The 11,278-nt window shown below is 46.3% G+C and overlaps 3 protein-coding genes across 4 annotated transcripts in view; 1 reads left to right on the forward strand and 2 right to left on the reverse strand.

Annotated features, from left to right (window-relative positions):
• Positions 1-6: 6 nt before the first annotated feature.
• On the forward strand, positions 7-7,781 carry CPSF4 (cleavage and polyadenylation specific factor 4). 2 transcript variants are annotated; one of them, XM_014936596.1, is made up of 8 exons: positions 7-118; positions 2,214-2,264; positions 2,680-2,832; positions 3,617-3,712; positions 3,858-3,951; positions 4,414-4,486; positions 5,351-5,443; positions 6,503-7,781. In XM_014936596.1, the coding sequence occupies exons 1-8, from the start codon at positions 16-18 to the stop codon at positions 6,569-6,571; spliced, it is 732 nt and encodes a 243-aa protein (XP_014792082.1). In that variant the 5' UTR covers positions 7-15; the 3' UTR covers positions 6,572-7,781. The 2 variants fall into 2 exon arrangements, with proteins under 2 accessions (XP_014792082.1, XP_014792081.1); XM_014936595.1 differs by lacking the exon at positions 4,414-4,486.
• Positions 7,782-9,050: 1,269 nt separating this feature from the next.
• Positions 9,051-11,258, reverse strand: LOC106884869 (ATP synthase subunit f, mitochondrial-like). The gene is made up of 4 exons (XM_014936597.1): positions 11,191-11,258; positions 10,974-11,081; positions 9,548-9,664; positions 9,051-9,212 (listed from the first exon to the last, which is right to left on the reverse strand). The coding sequence occupies exons 1-4, from the start codon at positions 11,204-11,206 to the stop codon at positions 9,184-9,186; spliced, it is 270 nt and encodes an 89-aa protein (XP_014792083.1). The 5' UTR covers positions 11,207-11,258; the 3' UTR covers positions 9,051-9,183.
• Positions 9,051-11,278, reverse strand: part of LOC106884870 (ATP synthase subunit f, mitochondrial-like) — a 4,523-nt gene continuing 2,295 nt past the window's right edge. The window contains exon 4 of the mRNA XM_014936598.1: positions 9,051-9,212. Within this exon, the coding sequence (XP_014792084.1) occupies positions 9,184-9,212 (29 nt within the window). The 3' untranslated portion in view covers positions 9,051-9,183. The remainder of the gene's footprint in view (positions 9,213-11,278) is intronic.

Raw genomic sequence — 11,278 nt, forward strand, 5'->3', positions numbered from 1 at the left:
CCCCCAGCCGCCACCATGCAGGAGCTCATCGCCAGCGTGGACCACATCAAGTTCGACCTGGAGATGGCCGTGGAGCAGCAGCTGGGGGCGCAGCCGTTACCCTTTCCCGGCATGGACAGTGCGTGCGGCCTCCCTTCTTCTCCTCCCCGGGTGTTCGTCCCATCCCCGGAGCCGGGGTCGCCTCAGCTGAGGCGGCTGGGGAGGGGGGGGGGAGGTTTCCGAGGGTCCGAGCGCTTTGCTGAGCTCTTCTGCTTGTATCCACCTAGCTCCTGCTTTCCCCGGGGGGGTTCTGTCTTAATCCGGATGTTTTTCTTTCCCAGTTAATGAAAGTTGTAGTTATCACGGCAGTTTGTGTTGAATGGAGTTAAATCTGGTCGGTGGCCGGTCACAAGTGATGTTCCTCAGGGCTCAACATTGGGCTGGGTCTGTTTAGTGTCTTTATCAATGATCTGGATGAGGGCATCGAGTACACCCTCAGTAAGCTTGCAAATGGCACCAAGTTGGGCAGGAATGTTGATCTGCTTGAGGGTAGAAAGGCTCTACAGAGGGATCTGGACAGGCCGGATCAGTGGGCTGAGGCTGGTGGTGTGAGGTTCAACATGGGCAAGTGTTGAGTCCTGCACTTGGGTCACAACAAGCCCATGCAGTGCTACAGGCTTGGGATAGAGTGGCTGGAGAGCTGCCCAGTGAAAAAGGACCTGGGGGTGTTGGTCAACTGCCTGTGGAATATGAGCCAGCAGTATGTCCAGGTGGCTAAGAAGGCCAACAGCATCCTGTGTGGAATGTGAGCCAGCAGTGTGTGCAGGTGGCTAAGAAGGCCAACAGCAGCCTGGCCTGTATCAGGAATGGCGTGGCCAGCAGGAGTAGGGAAGTGATGGTCCCTGTGCTGTGTTTGGCATTGGTGAGGCCCCACCTTGAGTGCTGTGCCCAGTTTTGGGCCTCTCAGTACAAGAAAGACATTGCAATTTTGGAGCGTGTCCAGAGAAGGGCAACAAAGTTGATGAGGGGTCTGGAGAATAAGTCTTATGAGGAGTGTCTGGGAGTGTTCAGCCTGGAGAAAAGGTGGTTGAGGGGAGACCTCCTCGCAAGTCCAGAGAAGGGCAACAAGGTTGATGAGGGGTCTGGAGAATAAGTCTTATGAGGAGTGTCTGGGAGTGTTCAGCCTGGAGAAAAGGTGGTTGAGGGGAGACCTCCTCGCTCTCTACAACTCCCAAATTGGGTTGGTCTTTTCTGCCAAGGTACAAGCAATAGGACAAGAGGCAATGGCCTCAGGTTGCACCAGAGAAGGTTTAGATTGGATATTCAGAGAAGGTTTAGACTGGATATTAGGAAAAATTTCTTCACCAAAAGGGTTATCAAACGCTGGAACAGGCTGCTCAGCAGACGTGGTGCTGAGGGACATGGGTTAGTGGTGGTTTTGTCGGTGTTAGGTTGTTGGTTGGACTCGATGATCTGAAAGGTCGGTGTTGGGTTGTTGGTTGGACTCGATGATCTGAAAGGTCCCTTCCAAAACAGACAAATCTATGATTCTAGTACCTAGGCAGGCTGGAAAATGAAAGTTGAGGCATTATTGTGAATAAATATCATTTCTCCACACAGTGCTTTATTATTTTTTTCATTCCCTTTTGATAGATGACGCATTTTGATGTCAGGCAGACTTCATCTTTAGGTATATCTGTGGCCTGGACTCTAAAACTTTTCTTCCAGCCTGGTAGTCTGACACGGGTAGTTTTGGGAGAATTGTAGCTTGCTGAAACTTTCTGACCAGGCTACTAAACTTCTGTTTTTATTCCCACAAATGTTATGGTACCTATTGGTCAGGATCAGCAAGGAATGAGATGCTTATGGTTTTTTCAGGTTGTTCTGGTCAAAAAACACAAGATTGTTGTTCCTGGGACTGTAAATACAGGATTCACTGATGTGATTGACATAACAGCAGAGGAAAAACCAGTCAGTTAAACCTAAATATCTGAAAGCAAAACAAACACCACCAAATCTGCAAATTCCCCATGGTGTCCCCCGAGAAAAATAACGATATTTGTAAGGGTGAAATTTGAACAAGGAACTTACGTGGGGAAAGTAAATTCCCCAAACCAAAATGCTGCTTTTCTTTGCATGTTGAGGACCAGATTGTTTTGCTGGGGAAAGAAATATTTTAAAAGTTGCCACCAACCTTTGTTAAAATGAATTATGTTTTTTTGTTCTCTCTACAGAATCAGGCGCAGCAGTCTGTGAATTTTTTTTAAAGGCGGCCTGTGGAAAAGGCAAGTAATACTTCTGATACAATTGTACTCATTGAGGGGGAGGGAGGAAACTAGATTTTCTAGCACTGGCTGCAGTACTTTTGGTTTTGTAAAGATGTGGGGATAATCAAGAGAGAGGATAAAAATGATGGATGATGGAATAATTGCAGCAATTGTGAAATAATGGTATTTTTTTGAGAAGTTGGGAGGTGGAGAGTTAAGAGCTGGAGACTAGGTTGCTTCGCTCACTAGAGGGTGACATAAGACTTGTCCCAAATGCCCATTGCCACTAAAGGCTCAATTCCTAAGGAAAAGTGATGCATTCTGAAACCCCTCTTGCAGAGGGGAACGAAATGTTGCCGTTGCCCTGGGCCTTCTTGTGCCACTGATTTTAATTGTGCTTTTTTCCCCTTCTCCTTGCCCCGTCCTTCTGCAGGAGGGATGTGCCCGTTCCGACACATCAGCGGGGAAAAGACTGTTGTTTGCAAACACTGGCTACGAGGACTGTGCAAAAAGGGAGACCAGTGCGAGTTTCTGCACGAGTACGACATGACCAAGATGCCTGAGTGTTACTTCTACTCCAAATTTGGTAAGGGGTGTTGTAGCTCCTGCTTGCTGGTGTGGGAGTCCGGTGAAGAGGATCCTGGTGCATCCCTCTCACCTGTCTTCAGAGCACCACAGTTCTTCTCTGTCTGATGTTATAGATAGATTGCAATTTTTTCAGATCTGCTTAGTCCTTCGCCTGATTATCCCCCTAAATTTGTGACATGATGTAGATGTCTTCTCTCTCAAGAGCTAGTCCCTTGGGGGAAGAGGGGGGAAATTCAAGCTTTTACTGGGTTTTATGCCTTTTGTTCTGGTTTGGGTATGAGATGAGTAGGCTGAGCAGTTGGTCTTTGCATGACTCTTGTTTTGGGGAGTTGATGAGCAGCAGAGGGCATGGGAGTGCAAAACTTTTATGCACTTGCTTTCCAGCTCTGGAGATCTGGACATAATGAGGCAACTTGCTGTCAGAAACTTACAGTCTTGTAGGTTTCCTTGGATTGAGGTTAGTGCGCAATTTGTAGTTTCTCCACACTTCTGGTGCACTAAATGTTTGGTTTTTGTTATCATGACTGCTCTTTCCAATTTAGTTTCCGCATTATTTTTAAAAAGCACACATAAATAATCCAGTCTGGTAGAACTTTACTCACCAGTGGTGAGTCCTTGGTGTTCTTCATCTAGGTTAAGGCAGGCACTAAGACTGTTGTGCCTGAATTTATAAATATCAGTAACAGTTTTGTGGGAGCTACGTGATCCAGGTAATGTTTTTGAGAGTCATTTGATCTCGAACCTGCACAATTGACTAAGAAGTGCCTTTGCCTTTGGTACAGGGGAATGCAGTAACAAAGAATGTCCATTCTTGCACATCGACCCGGAATCTAAGATCAAAGACTGTCCCTGGTATGACAGAGGCTTCTGCAAACATGGTATGTATGTCATGCGGTTGCAGCTTCTGTGGTTATAAATCAAGGGTAGGGTGTTGTTCTTTGCATGATACCCTTGTCTCCTTGCTGCTGCTGAGTGCTGGAGTGGGTTTATGTGGAATGTGAACTGCTGAGCTTTGTGTTGCAGGTCCGCTCTGCAGACACCGCCACACTCGGAGAGTCATTTGTGTGAATTACCTGGTAGGATTCTGTCCAGATGGACCTACCTGTAAATTCATGCAGTGAGTATGTTCCCAGGCTTGTCCTGCAATCCTGTGTTTCCCTTCTAATTCGGGTTATGTCAAAGGAGGGTGCTCCAGTGCTTCCCAATGGCTTTGGAGATCTGGCCAACGTTTAGTTTCTTGTACCGATTTGAGGATATGGGGCAGGGCCTCTTCAGGGAGTTACCAGTAAGACTCTGGAGTGGTGATCAAATGGCATCAGTGCAGTGGGATCACAGGTGTTTATATTCCAGAAGACTTCACAGGCAGAGGGATATACTACATACTGGGCTGTCTTTTTTTGTATATGTAATTACTGAGCATCAGAATACAAAGAGAAGTGGGAGGGAGAGGTCTGATTCCTGTGACCTGAACTTAATTTTCTGAATGTTTGTTTTGTTGTTTGGATTTACTTGACTGAGCTGAAGGTAAAATGTGGGCATATGATTTGAGAATCAATTTTCTTGTTTCCGTCTAAACCAGCCCTCGGTTTGAACTGCCAATGGGAACCACAGAGCAACCACCACTGCCTCAACCGACACAAACACAGCAAAAGGTACACAATTTCCCTGCCTCCCCTACAGGCCCACCCTCGAGGCATTTCCTGCAGTGCTTTAAAAGAGGGTGTACTGTCTAGTGGTCAGAACTGGACACCTGGGCTCTTGGATCTGGCTTGGAGAAATACTCAGTGAGGGAAAACCATTTTACAACAGGGTGTGATACTCTTAGGATTTGTCTCCAAGTTTTTAATTACAAAATAAACCGCAAAGCACTGTCCCTTATCTCCCTTCCTCCCAGCCCTCTCGTGTCCACCATCTAATCACAACGGGCTGCTGCTGCCTTCAACCTGGGACCGTGGTATTTTGCCTGGTCCTGTTTCTCCCCTCACCTTGGTTAACCTTCTGTTAGCCCTGTCCTCCAGCTCAGAGGCCAGCAGTGATGTTCTGTTGCTTGGGGCAGTGCCTGGAAGGAAGAGTGCTGGGCAAGAATTAGGCAGTGAGCAACCCTGAGTGCCGTTAGGGTGGTGAAAGCCCTACAATTGCCCCAGCTTTACGTGGAGATCTAGTCACAGAACACTCCCACATTTCATAGAAGCACATCGTACGTGGTTGTGCAGCAATCTGCCAGTTTTTGTCATCTGCGTGACATCTCTCAGTGATGGCAGTGATATTTTAGCAGCCTAAACCTGCTCTTTAAATCTGCCTTTCAGAGAAAAGCAGGATCTCTGGGCTTTGTAAGCCTCAGTGCTTGATTTCTTCTCTCTGATGCTCCAGCTGGCAGAGCACCCACACACAGATCTGGAGGAAAATTGATCATTTTATATATGGGGTGCTCTTTTCCCTTCTTAAAAAAATAGCAATCATAAAGGTCTTTATCCTCCATGCACTTAATGAATCAGAACTCTTCTCCTAACCAACAGAGGACACCCCAAGTCATCGGCGTCATGCAGTCTCAAAATAACAACACTGGGAACAGAGGACCCCGGCCGTTGGAGCAGGTCACCTGCTACAAGGTAATTCAGAGGGGGGGGACGAGGAGGGAAAACGGGGTGCTAGATTGTACAGAGGGAACCCTTCCACGACAGCTGAAGGAAACTGCTGAACTGTACATTTCAAAACAAGAGTTCATGTTAGTTTTATCTCAGGAGCTAATTGGCTCACGCTTGGTAGCTGTAGAAAGATGTTCTTTTCCCCTGTTGGCCTGGGCAGTCCTTGTGAGTAACAAAAATTGAATATGCAAAGACCATTCAGTTGTAAATACACTTTGTTGCTGTCAAACCCAGGAAGGAGCTGTTCACATTGGCTGCTCACTGAGGAGCACCAGTAAAACTTGGACACAATTGTGTTTCCATCTCTATTTTTCCACGAAAGCCCCAGCCATAGCCACTAGAAAAGGGCAAAGAACGTTCAGCTTTGACAGTGACATCGTTGTACGTGCCAACTTCTGTGCCTTTGGTGCTTGTTTGGGTAAAAATTACTGTGACTGGACAGGGTGATTAAGTAGCTGAATTCAGTTTCACTCAAAACCTTTAATAGCTGCTTATTATTTTAGCTGCGAGTAAATGACATAGCTGGGAAATGCTGTCGCACCAGGTACTGGCTTTTCTCTCTGGGCTTGAATCACTTCAAGCTGCAAAGCCATGAATCTCACCTTCAAACGCCCTTTGATCTGTCTGATTCAGGATGGTGGATCAGGAGAGTCCCCGTGTGTCTCTGATGTAGAGCAGATCGCATGGAATAGTCTTGGAAGCCTCAAATGTTGAAATTTTTGTGTTACAGCCCTTTGCTGTTTGTAACAATGTGCTGAGAGCTCTCTCCTTTGTAGTGCATTGTAATAACGTGGTGTCAGGTTGCTCCCAGCACAGAAGCAGCTTCTGCTCCAAGGAGTGGAAATAACCCATAAATCGTGTCCCTTGTGACACCCGTGTTTCACTTTGTCTGCTAAATGTCGCTTCTTCCATGCATGGAAAAAGCTTCCAAATCAGAACAGTTGCTGGTTACCTTAACAAAGGCAGACAGAGGGGGAAAATCCCCTTTAACTGTAATAATTCCTCTCTCTCTTTCTCCTTTAGTGTGGTGAAAAAGGTCATTATGCCAACAGATGCACCAAAGGACATCTGGCCTTTCTCAGTGGACAGTGACAGAGCGGAACGAAGAGCGCAAGGGGAGCTATTAACACTGAGCAAAGGTTTCTGCCTAGCACTATGTCTTGAACTATTAATCAGGTTGTTTTTTAATGCCATTACTGAAAGAACTGGTCAGAGGCTGGCTGCTGCTAAGCGACATTTTTGTAATTGCCCACAACTTTTTTTCCTTTTTTATGTTTTAACCTTTTTAAAAATAGATTTTTGGCCTCCGCCTGTTTTCATTGAGCCCTGCTGAAAGGTAGATCAAAAAGCCCAATAGATATGCAACCCCCCCCACCGGTGCAGCACTCCACGTAACCGCATCTTACGCCAGTGTTTCTTTAAAGTTGTTTTCCTTCTGCCACTTCTCTTTGGAGAACCTGCAGCGTTTCAGCCCTCCCTGTGGAAGCAGGAAGACTGACTGGGAAAACTAATACTTGAAATGCCTTCCCTTCAGTGAGGAAGCAGGGATTCTGCTGTCCTGTAACTCATAAAAAAAAAAAAAAGAAAGAAAAAAAGCAAAGTCCTGTTCCCTGGTCCAGCCTGTTGTTGGTGAGTTTGTCCCGGTGCCTGACTTTAAGCATCACGTGCATCAGGCTGTAAAACTTTCGTCCACTTGTTTTGTTTCTGTGCTTCTTGCTATACTGAAGGTTAGAAATTAATCTTCTGGGTGAGAACCGATCAAGGGGAGAATAAATTGGCATCTCTGGTGGTTAAACCAAACGAGGAGGAACAATGATGGTAGGAAAGCCACAGCTGTGCTCGTTTCCCTCCTCACTTTTGGCGAAAGGGAAATGAACACGGCTTGAAGAGTAGGAATAGAAGAGCCTTGGCTCAGGGCCCCCCCCCCCCCCGTCGTCCAGCTCACACTGAGCAGGTATTTCCGTAGCTTAGAGAAGATCAAGAAGTGGAGATGTGTATTCTTAATGGAACACTGCTTTTAGAAGTGGTAGAACGTTCTTTCCAGAGCGATTTTTGCCAGCCAAAACCCATTCGTTTTGTGAGAAGACTATTTCAAAAGGGCCAATGATAAAATGTGAATTAAAAAAAAAAAAAAAAAATTGCACCTACAATATGAGCCTTATTGATTCTAACCCATCTCTCATTTGCTGACTGGCTTTATACTTTGTTTTTATTGAAATGTACTGATGGAAAAAGCTGGCTGTGAATTTATTTTTTTTTTTAAGAACGAGAGAATATGATTAGATTAAGAGAAGTGACCAGAGCCTGTGTCGGTTTGAATGACTGTGGTTATTTCACTGTGGAGATTTGGAGTCAGCCACAGTAGAAGTCTGGAGTGTGACTGAGGTGTGACAGACCATCACACACTTCTCATAACGCGTTGTGTCCCCAGAGGCTGAGCAGTGGCCACACTTTGAGGTGTGTTATGTGTGTAACTGGGCACGTGGAGAGGGAACTGGGACACTCTGGTGTCGGGCTACCTTCCCCCTCCAGCTCAGCTCTTTGCTGCCTCAACAGATGTTTTCCAAAACGGAAAGCCTCCCTCTTACCACTATAGCTTTTGAGAGATTCTTCATATCCCTTAACAAGGGGTTTTCCTTCTCCCTGCTGTTCAGAAGAGGGTAGGGGGGTTTTACCTGCAGTGCCCTGCTGCAGTCACAGGCTGTGGAAGGGAGTTGTGACAGGGGGACCCTCACTTACTTTGAGAGGTGCAGGAGGAAGGGCAGCAGCTGAAATCAGACCCACCCATGCTCCTTTAAGCTGCATTTATGCAGTGTCTCCTGTTAACCTCCTCACTGCTGCACTGAAGTCAAGAAGCAAAGCTTTCCTTTTGCTTAACTTCATAGACCTTTGTTACATTAAAGGTCTTTTAAGATTATACCCGTTCAGAGTAACTTTGCAGCTTCTTTTAGGAATGAAAGTGGGTAGGGCTTTGATAGAAAAGGGTTATCAGAGGTAAGAAGCATTAGCATCTCAGAGACAGAATGAGTATGGACCTCCTTAAAGCCAAACCCATCTCCTCGAAGGCAGCACCACGCAGTGATGGGAAACTGCCCAATACCTACAGTCCCCAGGTGAGAACCAGAAACGTGGTCACACCAACAAGCCACCTAAAGCTCAGATACTGTTCTTTCAAATCAAAATACTATAGCCTTTCAGCTAAAATTAAAATATTATATCCTTTCAGCTACTTGTCCAACCTGTACATAATGGCTATTTAAGAAGCAATGCAATGCTTTTTACTTTTATCAAGCAGTTAAATAGGAATAAATTGTAATAGTTTCCCCAATTCACACTGCAACCCAAGGAGCAGATGCTTTCCCAGCTGTCCCTGAACTTATCCTTGAGGGGTGAAACTCTAAGAAGACAAACTCAATTGTACTGTGCAAGTAACAAGTCAGTTATGAGAGTGTTAGTAGATGTAAAGTGTATGCACTTTATTATTTCTGAACTTATCCTTGAGGGGTGAAAGTCTAAGAAGACAAACTCACTTGCACAGTACAATTAACAAGTCAGTTATGAGAGTGTCAGCTCAGTAGATGTAAAGTGTATGCACTTTATTATTGGTCATAATAGTACAGATTTTAACATGAATAGTTCTGATGTCTTCTGTCAGGGTAACTGTTCCAGGGGTCCAGTCTGTTCAAGAGCTGCACCTTCGCGCTTCAGTGGTACTTCCTGTGGCGGTCGTGCTCTGTGTGGTTCAAAGTAAAGCAAGTTAATGTCACTGAAGTCACAAGAAAAAAAAAAAAAACACCACTCCTGAAACTAGAGGAAAGCAAGCACTCTAAAAGGAACCTCAGCATGTAGTTTCTAAGTATTGTCAGGTCAAACAGGCAACAAGATCCAAGTTTTCTGATAACTTCCTAAAAGCATTCAGGTTCTCTATGGCTAAAAGAAGTTTTAGATTCAAGCAGCAATGGTTAGCACAGTTTTTTGTTTTATTTCTAAAAGCAGCAGCAAATTAGTTGTTTTTATTGTTCCAAGCAATCTTTCAAGCTGCACTATATGCACTCAGCTTTTACTTACTCAGGTGACTGTAGCTCCAGATGTAGCTGATGACAACGTAACCAGCCAGCACCATGGAGATCCCACCGAGGCCCCCTTTCTTGACATTGATATATTTATTGTAGTATCTATCATAACCTGCGTAGGAAGAAAGTTGTTTTTGTAAAAGGTGAGTTGCAAATTTTTCCTGTGTCGGAAAGCAGCAGCCTGGTTTCACAGAACTTCAGGAAATTGTTTCTAATGAAACATCTGAGGGTCTCAGAAACAAGTTTGAGAGAAGGTAGTCTATGTCTTAGTTCAGCAAGGTGAGCTCAGGTTAATAGTGCTAAGCCTTTAAACAAAGGGGGGAGGGAAAGCCACGTATCATTTTTCCTGAAACACTGTTGTGGCTTTCATGCACTCAAGCTGCTTTGGAATTACCTAATTATTTCATATACATTATATAGACACTAAATTTTAAATGTTTAAACCTACCTGAATGCCTTATCTTTCAAAGGGGGGAGGGAAAGCCACGTATCATTTTTCCTGAAACACTGTTGTGGCTTTCATGCACTCAAGCTGCTTTGGAATTACCTAATTATTTCGTATACATTATATAGACACTAAATTTTAAATGTTTAAACCTACCTGAATGCCTTATCTTTATCTATAGCTACGGGCATCAGTCAAAACCTTAGCCAAGCAATCTATGAAAATCCTATGTCCTTTCTTATCATCTTTAGGGATTAACTGCCTTTTTTTGTTTATTTACTTGTGATGTTGGGAAACCTCAAGATTTCCAGCAAACAGGCTCAGGATTAAGGTCACAATATTTCCTGTTCATTGCCCTGAAGCAGCCCCTGTACTGCTAGGTCCTCTTTGCACAGAGATGTGCAAACGCTCATAGAATCACAGAATAGTCTGGGCTGGAAGGGACCTTAAAGATCATTGATTTCCAACCCCCCTGCCCTGGGCAGGGACACCTCCCACCAGACCAGGTTGCTCCAAGCCCCATCCAGCCTGGCCTTGAACCCCTCCAGGGATGGGGCAGCCACAGCTTCTCTGGGCAACCTGTTCCAGGCTCTCACCACCCTCACAGCAAAGAATTTCTTCGTATAATCTAATCTAAATCTCCCCTCTTTCAGGTTAAAACTGTTCCCCTATGTCCTATGGCTCCCCTCTCTGATCAAAGAGTCCCTGCCCAGCTTTCTTGTAGCCCCTTTAGGGACTGGAAGGGGCTCTAAGGTCTCCTCGGAGCCTTCTCTTCTCCAGGTTGAACCCCCCCTGCTCCCTCAGCCTGCCCCCACAGCAGAGATGCCCCAGCCCTCGGATCATCTTCATGGCCTCCTCTGGGCCCTGCTCCAGAGGTCCACGTCCTTCTTGTGCATCTGCCTCGCTCCCTCAGGAGAGGGGATTCACACCCTCCAGCTCCCCGCCGGCCAAGGGTCCCCCTCAGCGCCCCCCTCACCTCTTCGCACGGCCCCCAAGATGCCGCCGGGGGTGAAGTCTCTCATGGCCAGCCAGCTGGGCAGCTGGCCCAGCTTCACGTCCATAAGCTTCATGTCCTTGAGGAGAACTGAGGTACAGAGAGAGAGAGACACAGCCCGGTCAGAGGGGATGGATGGAGGGAGGGAGAGGAAGGAAAGGAGGGAGCCGCGGTCACCTTGGCGGCGGGCCCCACTCACCCGGCGGCTGCGCCATCTTGCCGCTGCTGTCCTGCGCCGCCGCGGGGGAAGGCGGGAAGGGGCGGGGGGCGCCGCCGAGGCTCATGGG

This window comes from Calidris pugnax, unplaced genomic scaffold (assembly GCF_001431845.1).
Source record: "Calidris pugnax isolate Ruff unplaced genomic scaffold, ASM143184v1 scaffold17, whole genome shotgun sequence".
Lineage (NCBI taxonomy): Eukaryota > Metazoa > Chordata > Aves > Charadriiformes > Scolopacidae > Calidris > Calidris pugnax.